The sequence below is a fragment of the Littorina saxatilis genome, linkage group LG17 (assembly GCF_037325665.1).
Source record: "Littorina saxatilis isolate snail1 linkage group LG17, US_GU_Lsax_2.0, whole genome shotgun sequence".
Lineage (NCBI taxonomy): Eukaryota > Metazoa > Mollusca > Gastropoda > Littorinimorpha > Littorinidae > Littorina > Littorina saxatilis.
In genome coordinates, this window is record NC_090261.1 from 16541193 (window position 1) to 16563572 (window position 22380).

Genomic DNA, 22380 nt, shown 5'->3' on the forward strand with positions numbered 1-22380 from the left:
TTCTGTAGACTGTCTCCACAAATGAAATGTCCGGTGTTTCAAGGCTAGACGTAGGAAACAAACAATCTAACTTGCATCTGCAAGTAATGAGGACACAAATATACCCAATAAAAAAAAATGCTGTGGTCGTGTTAGGGCACTAGTGCAAGCTGTATCAATGTGAATGTTTGCTGATGGGACTGTCGACATTTAGCGAGAACAAACACTGCATGTTCCGGCGTGTTATTAGAATCTACTGTTTGGATCCATACGTTCAGTGAAAACTAAATGCTCGGCTTGTGTGCAATGTCTGCAGTACTTTGCAGTACTTTGCTGGCCGCTGTGCGTTCTGTGACGTGTGTATTGTCATCACAGACTTATACACGTATCCAACACAGAACCAATACTAACGTTCCAAACTCAAACATTAAAAAGTAAGGTTAAGTTTATGGATCGTTTAATTATAGAAACAGCGAAATATTCACAAGAACCTGGTCCTGGCCTTTAAAGTGGAGAGAAAAGTCTATGGTAAATGGCTCTGTGATTTATCTTCATACATTCTGCAAGTTGAACATAGAATAACTGGACATTACACTCCCACCGACAGCGAAAGAATGACTTACCGCTGGTTAGGAATGAAGGAAATTGCAGGACACTGTCCGAAATCGATACTGAGTGACTGACCTCATGATGATAAGTGCCTGGACATGAAATACATGAATGGCGTACACAGTTAATGTCCAAAGCCTTGTCGTGTTTATGTGACAGAAAAGGGAATCCGCGCGGTAGCTCTTTAAAAGGCCATTAACTGATTAGTAGCCTTCTACTTTAAAGACTGGCCACCACAACCAATGAGAGAGAGAGAGAGAGAGAGAGAGAGAGAGAGAATGTGTGTGTGTATGTGTGTGTGTGTGTGTGTGAGAGCGAGAGAGATGGAGAGAGATAGAGAGACAGACAGACAGACAGACAGACAGACAGACAGACAGAGAAACTTATGCAAGCTGATCCACTCGCGAATCACCCCCGCTTCACGCATACACACACAGCCTTTTCACCTCTCTGTCTCTGTGTGCGTGTGTCTCTCTCTCCCTTCCTCCCTCTCAATTTCTCACCCCACTCCTTTTACTCTGGTTTCATATATATATATAATAAAAGAGAGTGTCTGTCTGTGTGTCTGTGTGTCTGTGGTCGCCATACCTCAGAGATGGCAAGAGGCAGGAACAAGATATTTTGCATGCACACTCCCTAGGTGCCGCAGATGTGCACCTGGGTTTTAGTTTCTCCAGACATTGTTTCCTTCCTCGGATAATGACCCTCCCCATCTATCAATACAGTCTACATAGTACAAGGGAGGTAAGTCATGCTTTGTCACCCACGGAAGGGAGGTAACTCTCATCAAACCAGTATACCGTGTAATTCTCAAGGGTTACCCCCCGCCCGCTATCATCCCGCCCCCACCCCCCCCACACACACACACACACTAACCCTGCCCCCTGCTGTGCAAGGCCAGTTCAGTGCCTGGTGATCACATGTAGCAAGCACATAATGCCAGTGATATTACAGACTCTCTATCGCTCCTATGAGGAGAAGAAATGAAGAAGAAAAAGTTAACCGGACAGTTCAGGAAATTTCTAGAAGCAAAGGGAGGTAACTCTTACTTTGTATACATTGAAGGGAGGTATCTTCTCTTCTAATGCAGGCACGCCTGATCAGTCTTTACAGAATATATAGAGTCGATGTTAGACCTGGTTTTCAAGTATCTAGAATTTTCCTAAGAAAAGGAGATAACTCAAGTCAAAAAGTTATTTTTCAGCAAAAAGAGTGTGTTGATGGTGATGCTTTCACACTGTCAGTCCCAGCCTTTTAATCCAAATGTATGAGCTCACACTTTCATCTATCGCTTATTCTCATTGGAATAAGATTCTAGAAGTTTCTGAGAGAGAGGGAAGATCAGAAACACCCGGGCGAAGCCGGGCCTGACTGCTAGTATATATATATGTTTCCTTCTCCAATTTGTGTCCTATTCTTCCGTGTCAAATTAATCAGATCCAATAACTTCCCTAAATCGTGTTGCCAATGAAAACAAATGCATGTCATAAACAGAACATTGACAGCCACGTAGCTGTGCGTCCGCGCGAATCGTGCATTCAGATTGCGTATCACGATCCCTCTTCAATCAAACTCGCTAACCATACGTGTTTTGTTCATGACTAATGCAGACGGTTACTAAGATCATACCGAGTGCTCGTATTGTCCTTGTCGAAATAATACCCGAGTGTTTCTGTGAATATTTTAGGACGAAGTGATGCTTAGATACAATTTTTGTTTTGCTATCACGGAATGAAGGTACGTGAGGGAGACCGCCCATATCATAACTGAACCATATCTCTACAAGTGTGTGAATCATGTAAATGAGCTCAAGGGGTGACGAGACGCTAGTAAAATGGTGTGTTCTGGTTTTATATTTAGTCGGGTTTTCACTAAATGTTTTCAAGTAGACTGGGAGCTCGAGAAAATCTAATTGTGTGTGTGTGTGTGTGTGTGTGTGCTTGTCAGCATGTGCGTGTGTGTGTGTGTGTGTGTGTGTGTGTGTGTGTGCTTGTCAGCACGTGTGTGTGTGTGTGTGTGTGTGCTTGTCAGCACGTGTGTGTGTGTGTGCTTGTCAGCATGTGTGTGTGTGTGTGTGTTTGCTAGCGTGCGTGGTTGTGTGTGTATGTGTGTGTGTGTGTGTGCGTGTGTGTGTGTGTGTGTGTGTGTGTGTGTGTGTGTGTGTGTGTGTGTGTGTGTGTGTGTGTGTGTGTGTGTGTGTGTGTGTGAAGAACGACGACATGAGAGATCCTGAGTATGGCATCCCCATTTCATTTTTTCGATAAGTGTCTTTAATGACGTCATATCCGGCTTTTCGTGAAAGTTGAGGCGGCACTGTCACGCTCTCATTTTTCAACCAAATTGGTTCGTGGAATGGGAACAGCACGAACAATTATTCCGTGGCCATAACGGCATTCCTGAACATATCATGTCAGTCCCATCCTGTCGGCGACGCCAAATGTAACCGAGTGCTCAAACACCACAATCACCTTTGGAGGCAAAGTCCAATCATACAGGATTGAGAATTTTAGAGCTTATTTCTAAGCCCTATAAAAACTGTTATGCATTCGTAAAGGAATCCATGAACATACAGACAGACAAAAGCCCCCAGACCCCATCACAAACAGAACTCTACAATCCACAGGAGTTGCCTTGCGAGCTATAAATAGCTCGCAACTTCTAAGGCGAACAACTCTGCAGAGTCTGCTGTGAAGGGCGACGGTAGTCTCCCTTTCCCACATGCACACATTCAAACAAAAATTGACTATTCGTCGAAACTGACTATTGGACACTCTGAGTGCTAATACATGTACAATGAAGCCATTTCTAAGTTTTACAAAAGAGCACTCAAAGTAATTTTGTTAATTTATACAACACTGTTGGCAAAAGATTACAAACATTTAGACATATTGTCGCTATACGAAATAAAGCTTCAAAATAAAGCAGGTAATTTATTAACAGAAGAACTACTGTTATATTATTCTTTCTAAATTCGTAATTATTAATCCACGACACCCAAATAAATGTCTCGCCCCTCTCCCCGAACAAATTTTTGTAACAAATTTCTAACAGCAGTGTCTTGAACTCACACCCTAAAGTTATGAGAGAAGCCATAAGTGCGAGAGGCTTTATAAACATTGATTGTGCTGAATTAAATTAGATGCTATTGCTGATTACTTTATTTTACTCTCTGATTACATAATGTCTGGTAAATATTTGTACTTTTTTAAAAAATCTGATCTCTTGTCTAACTCTCTCACGTTTTCTGTGTGTGTGTGTGTGTGTGTGTGTGTGTGTGTGTGTGTGTGTGTGTGTGTGTGTGTGTGTATGTGTGTGTGTGTGTGTGTGTGTGTGTCTCTCTCTCTCTCTCTCTCTCTCTCTCTCTCTCATGCAAAACTAAAGGTTTTAAACAATTTTGTTTCGTCATTATGGTTGAGTTTGTGAATGCAAAACCTCGTATACACAAGAAAACAGCCCATGATTTAGGGTCAATTCCTCGTATCTCCACATTTTGGAACCTACGTCACACACTGCATTTGATTAACACAAAAAGATACACAAAGCCTCCCCAATACATTAAAAGCCCATGGAAGGCAGAATTGTATAGGTAACATTAACAGATTTTTTAAACACGCATTTTTTGTTTTTCTCAAAACTGCATAACTGCACATACGAGGTCTTGCACTGACAGCGACGATAATGTCGTATTCAAAACAAGCTCAGAAAGTTAAAAAGAATACAGAAAATTAAAGCGCGCTTTTCTGCTTAGCGCAATACGCTACCATGCTATTCTGGCTTCTCAATTTCACTTCGCTTTTCACGTGAAAAGTGAGCGATTTCCTTCTTGCGGGGATTGACGAAGCTGTATTGTCTTTGTGAAAAAATGTAGTGCGTTCAGTTTCAGTCCGTGAGTTCGACAGCTTGACTATAAATCAGTAAATCTAGTAGTAATTTCCCCCTACATGACTTGTTTTTCTTTGCGAACGTGCAGTTCTGTTAACATGATGTTTGTCTGAAACCAGGTTCTGTTGTGTTTTGGGATGCATTTTCGTATTGGATATATTGTGAAAACAGTGATTTTCGATAAAGGCACACACAATGACGAGAACGTGTTGATGTCAAGAGGCATGGAGTTCATTGTTGAAAGAGATCGACGGCTGTGTATGGACATTATGTGATCAACCTGTTTTATTATTTTACATGGATATTTGGAACATGTAGTGTTCTGGGATTGAAAGCAGAGAACGGTAACGAAAAGACTTTCATGGATGTACTGAAAGATTTTTCTCCACAATACTTGCCCTAGTCGCTGTGTTTAAGGAGAAGTGTGGTTTCTATGCTGCCTTTGAACACGTAGTGCTCCCAGAAGTGTTCAATCGACCTGTTGCTGCATGGCATTTGAGAGGCCGTGTTCATTTGTATACAGACACCTCGTGCCATATGGATCATAAACAAACAACATCCCAAAGGTGAAAGTCCCGTGCTTTATGAAAGAAAGGCACTTGCATGAGAGCGCCAGATGCAGGAAACAGAATGGATTTTATCTGAGAGCGGCGTGCACACACCGCCGTGCTGCCCGGAAGCCCCAATGGCAAATGTCATTGTCCGTGTCTGAAAGCAGCGGAAAGGATATTTGGTGCAAAACAGGAACCTCAGAATATCTACAAACACTGAGCAGGTGGAGTAAAACTTCAATTAAAGCTTTTCACAGTTTAAAGGATCTCGCGGCAGTTACGTGTCAAGACTGACCCGTTGACTGCTGCTTGTGGAAACGAATTACAGCTCCGGCCTGGAAAGTTTTGATTGAACTATCTAATCAAAGAATATCATCGAGAGCGGATCACTGAAACGAACGAGCATTTTCTAGAAGTTTACTGCTTTTAGTATACACACTGCAGTATGTGCAACTGAAAACTCGTAGTAAACGCTTTTTGTTTTATTGAATGTAACCAAGTATATTATGGTGTCGATGAATTTCCCTGTGTGAGATTTCCTCGTGTCAACAGCATTAAATTGTAAATCGTCACCTGTGATACAGTCATCGCCCTGAATAATTGAGATACAATAGCGAGACATGGTTACTACATTCTCACACTTCTGTATCGGTCAAGCCGTGTTGCTACTGCTTGGAGATAGAAATCAATCTGTATTATCTTCCTCGCAGGGACTATTAAAACATGACGTGCAGGGATTCATTTTCACCACGGCACCCTTCTTTCGGTGAAACGGAAACACCTGTGCCGCTACTTTATTTATCATGGCAAGCTTTTCTTAGAAAATCCGACGCACAAGCAGAATTAGATATCACCCTGACTTTATGGTAGACAACTGACGTACCAGCACAGTGACGTTTCACTGAGATAACTTTCTGTCCGAAAAACAACAATAACAACAACAACAACAACAACAACAACAACAATCAACGTTACGATAGCGCTGGCATGATAACTGAATCTTCAAGGTAAATCTGACCTGGAGTGATTTATCAACGACCGCAGTGTGTGGATTCAAAGGATCCCAAAACCCTCACCATGGGATGTCTGAACGCCAAGGTGGACAACGATCCCCGCGTGGGTAACGGCAAGGCGGGGGGTCCTAACGGCACCGCCACCACCAAGACGTTCAGTGCGGGGGACCCGGGGGGCGGTGGCGGGGGCGAGGCGGTGGACCCCCGGTCCCCCCTGGACGGGCGTCAGATCTTCAAGCTGAAGCAGTCGTGGAAAGGGATTAAGCGACACATGGAGGACACGGGCGTGGAGATGTTCCTGAGGTAGGTGCTCATGTACTGTGTTGCATGACCATGATCATTTTGGTAATGGTGTACGTTTGTTAATTTGTGTGGCAAGGGTGGTGGTAGGGGGGGAGGAGTGCGTGCGTGTGTGTGTGCGTGCTTATGTGTCACTGTGTACACGCTGTGTGAGGGAGAGAGAGAGAGTCTTTGTGTGTGTGTGTGTGTGTGTGTGTGTGTGTGTGTCTGTGTGTCTGTCTGTCTGTGTGTGTGTGTGTGTGTGTGTGTGTGTGTGTGTGTGTGTGTGTGTGTGTGTGTCTGTCTGTCTGTCGGACTGAATAATCGGACACGGATAATAACAATAATAATAATAATAATAATAATAATACGAGAATTTATAACGCGCACATATCTCACCACAAGGCGACTCAAGGCGCACTTTCTGCCCGAAAATGCCATTTTCCTCGCGTGTCTGGCAGTCTTTCTGTCTGGAACATGTTTCTCAAAATGATTAAGCTTATGGAGTTTTGCCTACCCATGTTCTGGACCGACAAAAACGAGTTAACTGGTATTTCTAGTATTTTATTTTTACTGAAGTCGAAACATACCGAAAACCGAACCAGGGAACTGGCCGATACCTTTATTGCACTGAACATTTTCTACAGCTGCATGGTTTGACTGTTGGCCTTGTCAAATTGACAAAGTTTGGGGAGAGCTATTTTCTTGTTTAGAAATGCCAGTCTGGAAATTGATGAGCAAGATCCCTTCGGGGCAAGAGGTGGGGGTGAGGTAAGATGCAGCTTGTGGAGCTTTTCGGTCATTTCCATGGACAGCAAAGAAACATTGCGTGGCCTCATCAATAGCAATCTTCTCCGTTGCTGAATTCTTGCAAATGCTGTTATAATGCGGAGAAAAAAACCCACGTAGCAATCTTGAGCTCAAAACACATTTGTATTCATTCATGTGAGAATTCGAAAGACCGATCATCCCTCTGGGCTAGATTTTCCTTTGAGAGTAATTTGTTACAGGAGTGAACAAGGAGGTCATGTTTTTCCGTTAATTGTGATAACAGGGTTTGAATATTGGGTTACGTGTGTGTGTGTGTGTGTGTGTGTGTGTGTGTGTGTGTGTGTGTGTGTGTGTGTGTGTGTGTGTGTGTTTTCTGTATGTATGTGTGTGCTTGTAAATGTATGTGTGTTCAAATCTGAAAAGGGCGTCGAGGGGAAGAAAATGCAAAACAAATTACGGAGCAACTGTGTAAATTATCGTTTGCGTATGCCGGCTAAAACACACACACACACACACACACACACACACACACACACACACACACACACACACACACACACACACACACACACACACACACACACAATCAGGGCCGGACCAAATGAGTTGTAAGGGGGGGTTCCTCCTTTTTTGGGGGGGGGGCAAATCAGCCAAGTGGCGAAGCCACAAGCGCGCGCCTGCAAAGCAGGCGCGCGAACTAGGGGGGTCCGGGGGCATGCTCCCCCGGAAAATTTTTGAAAAACGGTTAAAATCTGTGCAATCTGGTGCATTCTGGGCCTTGTTTTGAGGCTGAGCAGCATTGTTTTGGTGCTAAAACTAGTAAACAAAAAAACCCACTCAAAGCAAGGTACATGCTTTTTCCAGGGGTGGGGTTCCGGAACCCCTGGAACCCCCCCCCCCCCCCCCGGGTCCGGCCCTGCACAATCTCCCATTGCATCTCATCCAGCAGTCCACCCAAGTGATTCAGTGCCTCTCACCATCGGTAAATACAAACTCTCACCATATAAAAACATCACATCTATCCATAAACACTACGTTCAGCAAATGGACCATTTAGCCCTGTCGTGAAAAAGTCTTGTTCGACAGTCCACCCAGATCAACAAATATATAGACCCTGCAAGCAATCAAGGAAAAAAACGCTTCGTCTCTGCTTGAAACGGCGCCATGAATAATTCAGCGATCATTATCTTAAAATTAAATAGGCTTTGGGGATGCGAGAGGGATGTCGGGATGATCGGCAGCTGTGTGCACTGATGGTGATCGCTGGATTACTCGCAGCTTTTTTGTCTTACACAAACGGGAAGGGGTGAAGCTCAGAAGGGAGAGAGAGAGCGCGCAAGAGACAGAGAGACAGACAGAGATGAATTGAATAAACTGTATTATACAAGCAATGAGATGACAGGCTTTGGTCCTTTTTTTACAATCTGAACAAAATATCAATTTAGTAATCAAACGAAGAAAGAAAGAAACAAACAACCAAACAAAGAGACAGAAAAAACAAAATAGAAAACTCACCGACCAGATGTTTACCTTAGAAAAACTAGAAGTTATGGGAGACAACTTGGGGTGGGTGTTGTTGACAAAAGGATGATACAGACCTTGAACCTTGTTGCGCTTACAGTGTAAATCCGCTATGAAGGAATGTGTGTTTTATGCTATACCAGGGATGTCGTCAGGCGTTGGACATTGGACATAGACCGATTAAAAGGCTCAAATGTCCGATTCACTTAGCCGCACAGCGGTCAGATCAGATGTCTTATCGTTTTCAACTGAACGCGGTCATTGTCAGATAAGAACTCCATTCCTTCGGACAGCGCGTTATTTGATAATTTTCCTTTCATAATAAAAATCTTCAAAAAGTGACCGAGCGCTCTCGCGTACAGGTGCACTGAAGTTGTGCAGTGGAGATCTTGCGTTTTCCGAACCGTTTGCGGTATGAGCTGTTTGCGTTCACCCGTCTTCTGACAGCACACTAAAGTTAGGAGTACGGGAGACAACTTCAATTGCTTGTTTTAACCTAATGTCTTGGTTAAAACTTGTCTAAATTTCTAAATTCTTTCTTGATAAATTTAGTTTTCACTCTTTGACCTTAAATCAAAGAGTTTCCCTTCACAGATGTCCTCTTGGGATTATCAGATGAGGGTAGTCTCCCATGCCAACAGAATCTACCACTCAGAGAGTGGTTTGATTCTTGGTTGGATACCATGGGTTGACAACTTTCGCCCTATCTACCATCAGACCACTCATGAGATACATTTATGTCGAAGCACGTGTCTGGTCACGGTAGTAAAACAATGGTCCTCCTCTGGACTAGTTTCCTCTGTTAATACTCTCCCTTCGGGGCAGATTCTCTTTGAGAAACTCGGTCCCGTCCGAGGAGGGTCTGATTTCCCCAATAGGGCTGTCTGTGATATATATAACACATCAGAAATTGTGAAAGAAACAATTGAAAGTCAGCAGAGACTTTAATTTCTTCCGAGATTTGTTAAAATCTCTTAGCAGAGAAAGAGAGAAAAAGTATCCCTTCACAGACAGCCTAATGGGAGCATCAGACCCTCCTCAAGGGGGACCGAGATTTACAATGCAAAGTCCCTTTGTGGGGGACGTAACACAAGGAAATTTAGTCCTGAGGAGGACCATTGTTTTGTACCTAGACCATATATATATATAATGTATATATATAAAGTCGTCAATGTTGGACATTTCCAAAACGTGTGTTTTACTTACTTTCTTACTGTCCTTTATGCCGGTTGGCAAGTAGTGCAGCAACGAAGGACCTCCACTCCTGTCTGTTCTGGGCAAGTCTCTGGATGGTACCCCACGTATGGTTAACACGTGTGTCAAAGAGATTAAATTATTCGAAAAGATCTGTGTGATTATCACTATAAAAAGCGCTGTTTCTGACCCAGGTTTACAAAATGATTGCTTGTATCACACTTCCTGGTTGACAGGCCGAAGCTTCTTACTGAACAATTGTACTTCCACCGACTGTCTTTCGTTGGATCAGCTGCCCTTGCAAAAAGTACAACACTCTGCCGCACGTCTCATTTTCAGAGCACAGCATCGACAACCCTGCACTCCTCTCATGAAAGAACTTCACTGGCTTCCTGTATCTGAACGTATTAGGTATAAAGCTGCCTGCTTCTGCTACAATATCATCTCTGAATCGGCACCTGCCTATCTTTCTGAACTGGTCTCTCTCTACACTCCCTCTCGCACCCTTCGTTCTTCTGATGATGCTCGACTTCTCTGTCAAGGTCGCTTTAAACGCAAGGCTCATGGCTTCCGCACGTTTTCGTATTATGGACCTCAGTTATGGAATTCACTCCCCTTTCAATTACGTCACTCTCCATCCATTTCATCTTTTAAGTCCAATTTGAAAACTCACTTGTTCCAACAACACTACGGATAGTTCCTTAGTATAGAGTCTGGGGATGTGAGATGTGCATGATGTGTTGTTTGAATCTGACAGTGATTGTATGATTTTTGTATACATGTATTGTTGTCCCGCGCTTTGAACTTTTGATAAGGCGCTTTATAAATGCCCGTTATTATTATTATTATTATTATTTTGGCAGGCACACAGTGATACGTACATCAACCAATAATTCATTCAATCAATCAGTCGATCAATCAATCAATCCATCCATCCATCCATCCATCAGTCAATCAGCAAAGAAGCAAATCTTCAGATCATGCAAACTCTTGAGGCAATTGCTCAGCCTCTCGAGAGAGCCGCATCATTGTGTACGCTACATTTAGTGTATTATACACGGTGTGAAAGGGCACCTGTGGCACACGTTCGGTTCAACAGAACAGTTTGAACTCAGACTCTTTTGACATCAAAAACACATTTTTCAAACAGCTCAGTCGTATATAATCAAACCTTTAAGTTGTCTGAAAACACTTTGGAGTCTCCCGGATACATGCAGTACGCGATCAGTCAAAACAGGTCTGTGTCGTTTCGCGGATCCACAAACTTCAAAAGAACACTCGCCTGGGAATACAGTCTCCACGATGAACGCTTTTACAGAGCACAAACTTAGCACGGTACGGAGCTTGAAGTGATGAATTGAAAATGATTTCCTATTCAGAAACAGAACATTCACACACACCCGGGAATACATGCAGTCTCCATCATAGACGCTTTTTCAGATTGAACACAAACTTGGTACGGTACGGAGCTTGAATTGATACTTTGAAAATGATTTCCTGTTCAGACACAGAATGTTGACAAACACTTTCAACAGTAAGTGTTGGCCATATCTGTTTCCATGCAGGTGTAGCGTTGGCCGTATCTGTTTCCATGCAGGTGTAGCGTTGGCCGTATCTGTTTCCATGCAGGTGTAGCGTTGACCGTATCTGTTTCCATGCAGGTGTAGCGTTGGCCGTATCTGTTTCCATGCAGGTGTGGCGTTGGCCGTATCTGTTTCCATGCAGGTGTAGCGTTGGCCGAATCTGTCCGGTATTTAACAGTTGACATTCGAAAATGTCTGAAATGAAACCGTTGATGGGTCAGAATCACGACTAAGTGCAGGCCGAAAACGGCAATTACAACACTATGAACAATGTCTCGTTCATTGTTTCGTTCATATTAGTGTTCCTTACAGGTGCCAAGAGACTGGTTTCGATCAAATCTAGGACTAAATTCCGTCAAGAGCGCTTAATTTTATCTTTTTTTTCCGGTTTACGGTTAACTTGAGGGGCATTGTTCTTGAAAGTACAGTATGGTTACTGCGGGATAGGTTTTAGTACCGCCCTGATATGGCCTTTCGTTTTAGTGTGTTCGTTTGCCATGCAGATAAAACCAGATTTATTTGCCTGGGAAAATTTACCGAAATGGTTATATTACGTTATATTATATTAAGTTTTGGCAGTTTTACGAAGTTTAAGCCAGTCTCGGACATTATCTTTCCCTTTATTTACAGAGAAGACGTTCGGCACTTCTGCCCAAATGACCGTGACGTTTTCGGCGCATTTGAATGTCAACGACTTCTTTGGGTTTTTTTCTCCAGGTCCTAAGCTTTGTACGGTAGAGGAAACATGGGCTTGTGAAATGGTGTGCATGACCACTGTTCCCTGTGTACAGTACGGGCTGCTCAACGGTGTATTAGTGCGAGGTATACTACCAGTGCTTTGATCATGATAATGGATTTATTCAAATGCATTAGCCCGTGTACTTTTTCCGCCCACAGTTATTTTGATCAAAGCCACGGAAGTAATTAGGACTGACGTAAATGCGGTGGTCGAGAACTTATACAGAATGAAAAAATTCTGCTTGAAAAATGCGGAAACATTTGTTCTTTGAAGCGTTTCGTATCATTGGAATGCTTTGAAATGAAATTAGGTGATCGAGTTTGGTTTTGCTGAGGAGAAACAGTGGAATTAAATGGTGTTTTTTTTTTTTTTTATTCGCTTTAAGCGACAAAATGGTTGCTCTCTGGTTCTCTGTCTCTTTCTCTCTGTCTGTCTCTCTCGGTCTGTTTAGCTAAGTGCGGGTATTGGCTTGTCTTCAATCGAAGCGACCGGAATGGTCAACTACATATTTCCATTTGGGAGATAAGGTTTTCTGAGTCTTATCAATCATACTCTGACAGGCAGTGCCATTGATCTTGCGTCCTTCATCTCCAAGTCAAACTGGCTCTCACACTCCACAGTCTCAAACTTTTATTCATTTTGTTTTGCCTTGCCTCGAGTAAAGTTGTGAGAACCGTATCCCGGCGGATCTAGTTTTTGTTCAGTTCAGGGAGAAAATGAATTGAAAATAAGATTTGAATACGTTGGGACTGAGCAAGTTTTGAGCGCAAAAAAAAACCAAGTCGCGTAAGGCGAAATAACAACATTTAGTCAAGCTGTCGAACTCACAGAATGAAACTGAACACAATGCTTTTTGAGTCACTTGAGAAAAAGTGACTCTATGTAATCGGTCAGTGTTAGTCTGTCCGGCCGGCCGGCCGTCCGTAGACACCACCTTAACGTTGGACTTTTCTCGGAAACTATCAAAGCGATCGGGCTCATATTTTGTTTAGTCGTGACCTCCAATGACCTCTACACTTTAACGATGGTTTCGTTGACCTTTGACCTTTTTCAAGGTCACAGGTCAGCGTCAAAGGAAAAATTAGACATTTTATATCTTTGACAAAGTTCATCGGATGTGATTGAAACTTTGTAGGATTATTCTTTACATCAAAGTATTTACATCTGTAGCCTTTTACGAACGTTATCAGAAAAACAAGGGAGATAACTAGCCTTTTCTGTTCGGCAACACACAACTTAACGTTGGGCTTTTCTCGGAAACTATAAAAGTGACCGGGTTCAAATTTTATGTGAACGTGACTCATTGTGTTGTGAATAGCAATTTCTTCCTGTCCATCTGATGCCTCATATAATATTCAGAACTGCGAAAGTGACTCGATCGAGCGTTTGCTCTTCTTGTTTCACCATGGCCGCATACTCGTAGTTTTGTCAGTCCATCGCTCGTGGCAAAGGCTGTGAAATCGACAAGCCGGAATAGTGCGGTAGTGGTCGCGCTGAGCAGGATGCAGGATAACACGCTTTTCTGTATCTCTATTCTTTTTAGCTTACTGAGTTTGTTTTTAATCCAAACATATCATATCTATATGTTTTTGGAATCAGGGACCGAGAAGGAATAAGATGAAATTGTTTTTAAATCAATTTCGGAAAATTAATTTTAATCATAATATTCATATTTTTAGTTTTCAGAGCTTGTTTGTAATCCAAATATAACATATGTATAAAGTTTTTTGAATCAGAAAATGACGAAAAATAAGACGAAATTGATTTTTGATTGTTTAATAAAAAAAATAATTTTAATTGCAAGTTTCCGATTTTTAATGACCAAACTCATTCATTAGTTTTTAAGCCACCAAGCTGAAATGCAATACCAATTAAAGTCCGGCCTTCGTCGAAGATTGCTTTGCCAAAATTTCAATCAATTTGATTGAAAAATGAGGGTGTGACAGTGCCGCCTCAACTTTTACAAAAAAAGCCGGATATGACGTCATCAAAGGTATTTATCGAAAACATGAAAAAACAAGTCCGGGGATATCATTACCAGAAACTGTCATGTCAAATTTCATAAAGATCGGTCCAGTAGTTTAGTCTGAATCGCTCTACATACACACACAGACACACAGACACAGACAGACACACACACACACACACACACACACACACACACACACACACACACACTCACACATACACCACGACCCTCGTCTCGATTCCCCCTCTATTGACTATGTTAAAACATTTAGTCAAAACTTGACTAAATGTAAACAAAAATACAAATACAAATAGAAGTTAACCAAGAAGAAGAAAAGTTAAGGCATTTTCCGACATAGCCTACACATTTTTGTGTGTGGTTATTTTGTGAAGGTCACACGTACGCACACACGCTGTAGCAATCTTGCCGACGATTATGCAGAACAAGACATAGTCTGACTTCACTCCGCTGAGATAAGCAGGCAGGTCGTTGTTTGGCTTGCAGTGGGGGGAAATGTGGTTGCAATCGTGTTGTGAGTAAGTGTCTGTTTAACCTTTTTGCGAATCCAGCGGTCGTGGCAACACTGCACGCACACGACCGGTACACTGCAAGGAATAGCGGAGGATCAAAGCCTAGCATGAGTACAATATATACCTTGGTTCACGTGTAATACTCTTGTGTTAACCACTATCATTTCGTGAAACGCCTAGCAAGCAACCTTGTACTTACCACACACTACGAATCAACAGTCTGGCTGAATGGTTCATATGGAGATCGTGAAATTTTCTATTGAAATAAGTGTTATTTGTTTCCCTTATTATTTGATCATTATTATTTATTGATGGAAAATACTTCTTTAAAGTTACGTGCCGTGCGCATATATTGATATGAACATCGAGACCCTACTGTTTGCTTCACCAAATTAATGAACACATTGTTTTCTGTGCGCAGTATTTATCGGGATATCTTTATATTTATTTCATTTCTATCTCTTTGAATTCATAGTTGTCTATAGAGCAAGAACATATATATATCGTCATACCTCGTGACCTGTAGACAATCATTGTATAATTAGTCATACTTCGTGACCTGTAGACAATCATTGTATAATCAGTCATGACAGCTTCACGGAATCGGGAACCGCTGAGTTTGCCAAGTGCAAAGAATTAAACAATGATTCGTGCATCCGGTCCCAAATGCTATTGTCTTATTAATTAACTTGCGGGAACCTGCGGGAAAGTGTGCATCATGCGGCTTTTGGTGCAGCGCACTGATTCATTTCTCTGCACCCATCTCTTTCCGCCCCCCACCCCCACATGATAGATGTAATGTTGCTTTGAACTGTGCTTGATTCCATGTGCCTTTGTTGGCCCTGTCGCTTCTGATTTACAGAGCAATACAAGATACAAGATACAAGATACAAGAAATTTTATTGTCCTCATCAATACAAGGAAATTTGGCATGTGTGTGGCAAGACATAATACACTGATACATAGACATTTACAAAGCAACAACTGAAGTTCAATATCAGCACACCCTTACGCACACATACCCACTACTTCAGACACACAGGCTACATGTGCCCCTCGGACGTACGCAACCCACAATTCACCCAGCCATACAACTCCACATGCACTTACTCATTCATGCAGCACTCTAGCGCCCGGCCATGCACAACTCACACACTGGAACCCTCGTACGGCTACATATGACACCCGCACAAACATTACAGCCTCAAACATCGTACTAGATCTACAACTAACAAGCATACATCCACTATCAAACACCGAATACATCATCACACATTACATCATAACATATTGCATTATAACACACGCACAAACATTACAACATCAAACATCGTACTATAATCTACAACTAACAAACAATCATACACTATCAAACACCAAATATATCATCGTACATTAAATTACATCATACCCCCCCCACCCCACCATACATTCACAATCGACACAGAATACATCATCATACATATACATTACATCATAACCCCCATACATACGCAATCAACACATAGTACATCATCATACATTACATTACATCATAACCCCCCCCCCCCCCCCCCCATCATACAAAGTAAACAGACGTCAACATTTCACTCTTACCCCCCCCCCCCCCCCCCCCCCGCCAATCACACGTCCTCTACTCTACCATCGCTCACACCTACTACACATCACCCATAGTCCTCCAAGTCACAGTTCACAGCACTCATTGTCCTTCCGCAGTCACAGTTCACATCACCCATAGTCCTCACATCACAGTTCACATCACCCATAGTCCTCACAGTCAAATTTCACAGCACTCAAGTCTATCTAGCATACTGTCACATTCACAGGGACTGGTTGTAGAGTCGTACAGCCATCGGGAGGAACGAGTCCCTCATCCGGTTCGTCCTGGCCCGCCAGCACCTCAAACGGCGTGATGACTCACGGGTGGGCTCGCACGATGCGAGCGCCTGGCGCAGAGGGTGGCGGTCGTCAGAGCGGATCATGCTCAGCTTCTTCAGCGCCACACTCGGGAATCGTGTGCTGAGAGGCTGAAGCTCAGAGCCAATGATGGAGCCTGCTCTCTTCACAATCTTCTCCAACCTTTCCATGTCGCCTTTCTTTGCACTGCTGTGGTAGCAGAGCTGGTTGAAGGAGACGACACTCTGAATAGTCGCCTGGTAGAAGGGGTGGAGGATCTGTGGGTCGACGTGGAACTGCCGCAGCTTCCTCAGGAAGAAGAGCCTCTGGTGTGAGATTGTGAGATGTGAGATTAACAGTAAAATAGAATATGAACGGTTACAAGAGCGAGCGAGAAAGAGAGAGAGAGAGGGGGGGAGGGAGAGCGAAAGAGAGAGCAAGAGAGAGACAGAGACAGACACACACATACACACACAGACATATAGATAGAGATCTAGAGAGGGAGAGAGGAGGAGAGAGATTAAGACAAAAACTGCTTTTGTCTTGTTATCCGTTCGCCTGTCTGTGACAAAAACAAATACCCAACCCCACTACCACACCCACTATCTCTCTCTCTCTCTCTCTCTCTCTCTCTCTCTCTCTCTCTCTCTCTCTGTGTTTGTCTCTCTCTCTCTGTCCCTTTCATTATGTGTGTGTGTGTGTGTCTATGTCCCTTTCTTTAGCTTTATCTCTGTCTGTCTGTCTGTCTGTCTGTCTGTCTGTCTGTCTGTCTGTCTGTCTGTCTCTCTCTCTCTCTCTCTCTCTCTCTCTCTCTCTCTCTCTCTCTCTCTCTCTCTCTGCCCTGCCATCATTTATCCAGCATACGCTGACACCAAGAGTCCTTGGCGCTGTGTGCCACACCTGCCGTTCTGGAATCCCTCTCGCAGCTCAGGTGTTGTTTTCTCAGCAGAGAGTGATTCCCTTTCCAGACACTGTCTGATAGAGAGATGAGGACCTCATGAGGGTAGAGAGAACGCATATTTCGCCAACTCTGCCTTTGAACACACTCAAAGGTCCTGTTTTTGTCTTTGCTGATTTGGGGAGGAAAGGAGGTGTCACCAAATAATGGGTTTTGAAAGACATACTGACAGGCCGGTGTAACACGAAATTCTTACTCCACGAAATATTTACTCCGGAGTAAAAATTTCTTACGAAATTCTTACTCCGAGTACACCTTTCGTACGAGAAAAGAACTCCCCAAGGCACAAAAAAATTACTCCCTCCACGAAATTTTGACTCCCCAATGTTTTTACTTCCAGTAAAAATCTCGTACGCGAAAATGAGATGCGGGCGAAGGGATAATGCCAATACGTGATCTCGCGCAAACAAATGTCGCGCTACCCTCCCTCCACCCCTTCCACCACCAAGACTAACAGGGGACAGGGGAGTAAAAGTTGCGTACACCTGGCGTGGGCAGTAAATTGCTCGTGTTAGGGTGGAATAATTTATTTGTTATGTATTCGTCAGGGGAGTAACATTTTCGACCGAAATGTGACTCGGAACACACCTGTCGTGGGGAGTAATTTTCTCGTGTTATGGGGGAGTCAGTTTTTCGTGAAGGGAGTACAATTTTCGTACGACATTTTTACTCCGGAGTAAAAATCTCGTGGGAGTAATTTTCTCGTGTTACACCGGTCTTCGACGCTTCGTATAATAGCGAAGTTCCTAAGTTTAGAATATCACTCCAGGTGGACCTCAACTGCTTGGCGATGAGCGCGCATACGTGGCAAAAATACTTTTAAGACACACATTTCAAAATCAAATTTAATTTGTGTGGCTTCTTCATTAAAAAACAACTTGCAGTATAAATCAGTAACACGAGTCCCTCTGTATGTCTGTCTCTATATCTCTCTCTATGTCTCACTCGATCTCTGTTTCTCTTTGACTCTATCATCTCTTTCTCTGTCTTTGTCTGTGTCTGTCTGTCTCTTTGTCTGTGTCTGTCTGTCTCTCTCTCTCTCTCTCTCTCTCTCTCTCTCTCTGTCTGTCTGTCTCTCTGTCTCTGTCTCTCTCGCTCTCTCTCTCTCTCTCTCTCTCTCTCTCTCTCTCTCTCTCTCTCTCTCTCTCTCTCTCTCTCTCTCTCTCTCTCTCTCTCAGTGACAGATTGTAAGACTAGGCGCCAGTCTAAAACCGTGTATCCTTGAGTAATAGAGTTCGTTCGTTCGTTCGTTCGTTCTCTCTCTCTATCTCTCTCTCTCTCTCTCTCTCTCTCTCTCTCTCTCTCTCTCTCTCTCTCTCTCTCTCTCTCTCTCTCTCTCTCTCTCTCTCTCTCTCTCTCTCTCTCTCTCTCTCTCTCTCAATCACCGAACTGTTAATGTTTTTGAAATAAACACAGCACGATAAACCACAAAATAGAAGGCCACTCTGTAAGAAACGATCCGCGTTTCCTGCAAGTCTCGAAGATACCAGCATCAAGCCAATGCTTTCAACAGGTACATTGCAAAACAAGCTGCCACAGGTCGGGGTCTCTCGGGAACGCCACGGCGGGGCGTTTTTCTAACCCCCGATCACTCAGAACCTTCCCCACCAAATGTTTTCCAACAGAGCTCTTTAACACCTTGCTATGTTTTATTAGATCAGAGTTTGTTTTTTTTAATCGTATTGCGCCATCTGTATTTTCACGCCTCGGCACGTGCAGAATATTTCACACTTCACTATCTGTCGGCCACGTCTTTCAATGACATAGACACACGCCCGCTGGATAGACAAACACACAGGAGCGTTTATACGGTAGCACTTGTATAAAAGGCTCCAGAAAGTCTGCTGAAATGAAGAAAAAACAGTGCCAAAAAGTGGTCGATGTGTGAAATGTCATGACATCAAGTTTCCGTGAAGATTTACTCTGAAAGATGCTTGTTGTCAACCCTTAAATGTGACTGAGGAGACTTTTTTCTGATGCGTTATTTATCAGCTCGTTTTCCCCGTTTTTTTACCGGGTTTACCGCGGGTGTAGGCTGTTAGTTATTTATTTTCTTGTCGTGTGATGGTCCACCTCAGTAAAGTAACAAGTGCTCGCTTGTTAATCGTTTCCAATGAAGATTTTTGGTAGCACGTGAAAGCATATATCGTAATTGTCAACAGGTGGCACTTCAATTTTTTAAATGCAAATTAAAGTACAACTTTTCGTCACATTACGGATGAGTAAGCTATTATTCAGACCGTTCGCCGCAGAAGCTGTCAAGAAAATGAAGAAAACACTCCTCATAACAATGACCTTGGGTTTGTCATTTTTCTGTTGCATACGTGTGTGTTTCATGCTCAGGAGTTTACTCACTCCCAGTGCAATTTACTTTCTTCGATTTTTTAAGCCGCCAACATTTGGGTTAGAATTTTAAAAAAACACCAGTTTCGATTGTCCGTTTTTGCATAACTGAGTCAGGGGTCCTCCCAAGCTGGCTCACGTTATCTTTGCTCACGATTCCAGTCGCCAGACGCCAGAGAGTTGCGTTTAGGGGACATTTCCATTGATTTCAATATTAACCTGATTACCCTCCTGTTTTTTGGAGCTCCCGGTGTAACACGAGAAAATTACTCCCACGAGATTTTTACTCCGGAGTAAACATTTCGTACGAAAAAGTTACTTCCTTTACGAAAAAGGCACTCCCCCATTTCACGAGAAAATTACTCCCCAAGACAGGTGAGTTCCGAGTAAACATTTCGTACAAAAATGTTACTCCCATGACGAATAAATAACGAATAAATTACTTCACCCCAACACAAGCAATTTAACTTCCCATGCCGGGTGTACGACATTTTTACTCCCTTGTCCCCTGTAAGTCTTGGTGGTGCAAGGGGTGGAAGGAGGGTAGCGCGACATTCGTGTGCGCGAGATCACTTATTGGCATTATCCCTTCGCCCGCATCCCATTTTTGCGTACGAGATTTTTACTGGAAGTAAAAAAAATGGGGAGTAAAAATTTCGTGGAGGGAGTAATTTTTTCGTGCCTTGGGGAGTTCTTTTCTCGTACGAAAAGTGTACTCGGAGTAAGAATTTCGTACGAAATATTTACTCCGGAGTAAATTTGTCGTGGAGTAAAAATGTGTTACACCGGCGGCGTATGCGTTTGAATTAAGGTGGCGTCCTGAATAGCGTGTACTTTCTCTGCCGACAAATGTTAGATAACGGTTCAGTCTGGGACCACGTAGATTTGTTTCTTTAAACACAAAGCAAACTTGATATTATGTAAGCCTAAGTGCATCGTGGATGACAACTTTCATAAACACAAATGCGATTCACTAGATCTGTTTGTTTAATATTACCTAGAATGTATAAGAGTATATTATCGACCTCGAAAACTATGAGTGTTGAGCAATTTTATTCTCACACAAAAAAGAACAAATCTTATTTCAATATAAGAAAACCATTAGATGTACAAGTTTTCTCACACACACATTGTGTTGTCTGTGTGCGTGTCTTTGTGTGTGAGTGTCTGTCTGCTATGCTGCATTTAAAGAGACATCAGCCTATGAATGTGTTGCCTTTCGGCAAACACAGATTTTGACATCGGTCGTTGATAAAAATAAAAATAGAATACAATAAAAACTTTTCTTGAAATCATATATATTCATCGAAGAACAGATTGAATATAGTGTTACAAAAGAGAACTTCGAGGACGGTACGAGGGACATCAGTACTACTGCCCTTCCGATGTCCCTACAGACATTCTTATAATGGAAGCTCTCACCCCCCCCCCCCCCAAAGTTGGGAACAAGGGCAGATAATTGTGTTCACCACTGCACAGCCCTTGCAGACGCAATCATCTAGGTTACTCCCCTAGCTTTACGGCTAATCTGTTAATTAATTGCGCACCAAACGACTTAGCGTACGAACGGTGGATACCCTTGCAGGAGAAGAGCAATTTTACACCTAATCGAAACCGGTATATTTCCGATAATTTTGGGGCGGATGAGAACCAGAGTTGTGTATGAAAGAAAGCATTAGGCTTGAAATGTCTGACATTTTCTTGGAATTATCGGGAAAGATCGGTGCAATTTTGTGGTCTCGGAAAGGAAGTAAATGGAATTTTAATTTGTACGTCTATTTTTAAAACTGTTAGATAAAAAATAAAAAAATAAACAAAAATAAAAGCATCTGGTACGAGCTATGATTTTCTTATCATTTTTGTTGTTAAAGGTCCTTGTCTACATTTGTATACCGAAATCGCCAATTGACCATTAAAATGCAGAGTCTATTATCTACAAATATCAACAATACACCCCCTTTTGATCAGGAAAGACGAAGCCAGTGTAGCTGTTTGAAAATTCATTGTAGTATTCCAGCGTAGTACTCATAGTAGGATATCCTTATTTGGAAAATGCCAAGCGCAAAACTCCCCTCAAATCCCGTGCATTTCGTGCGTTTAAGGGGATATAGCTCAGTTGGTAGCGCGCTGGATTTGTATTCAGTTGGCCGCTGTCAGCGTGAGTTCGATCCCAGGTTCGGCGGAAATTTATTTCACAGAGTCAACTTTGTGTGCAGACTCTCTTCGGTGTCCGAACCTCCCCCCGTGTACACTACATTGGGTGTGCACGTTAAAGATCCCACGATTGACAAAAGGGTCTTTCCTGGCAAAATTGCTTAGGCACAGTTAATAATTGTCTACCTATACCCGTGTGACTTGGAATAATAGGCCGTGAAAGGTAAATATGCGCCGAAATGGCTGCAATCTACTGGCCGTATAAAATTTCATCTCACACGGCATCACTGCAGAGCGCCTAGAACTGTACCCACGGAATATGCGCGATATAAGACTCATTGATTGATTGATTGATTGATTGGTTTAAAAAAAACGTGGACAGCGCTCCAGTGTCAAACTGTTGCTGCAC

At 42.8% G+C, this 22380-nt stretch overlaps 2 protein-coding genes across 2 annotated transcripts in view; both read left to right on the forward strand.

Moving 5' to 3' along the window:
* LOC138953555 (neuroglobin-like) overlaps positions 1-22380 on the forward strand; it is a 225877-nt gene that overhangs the window by 77109 nt on the left and 126388 nt on the right. The window lies entirely within an intron of this gene.
* LOC138953557 (uncharacterized) lies at positions 5986-6423 on the forward strand. The gene has a single exon (XM_070325403.1). The coding sequence runs from the start codon at positions 6099-6101 to the stop codon at positions 6339-6341; it is 243 nt and encodes an 80-aa protein (XP_070181504.1). The 5' UTR covers positions 5986-6098; the 3' UTR covers positions 6342-6423.

Bases quoted from the DNA above. Each gene is read 5' to 3' on its own strand.
- LOC138953557 (XM_070325403.1), top strand. From the start codon at position 6,099: ATGGGATGTCTGAACGCCAAGGTGGACAACGATCCCCGCGTGGGTAAC.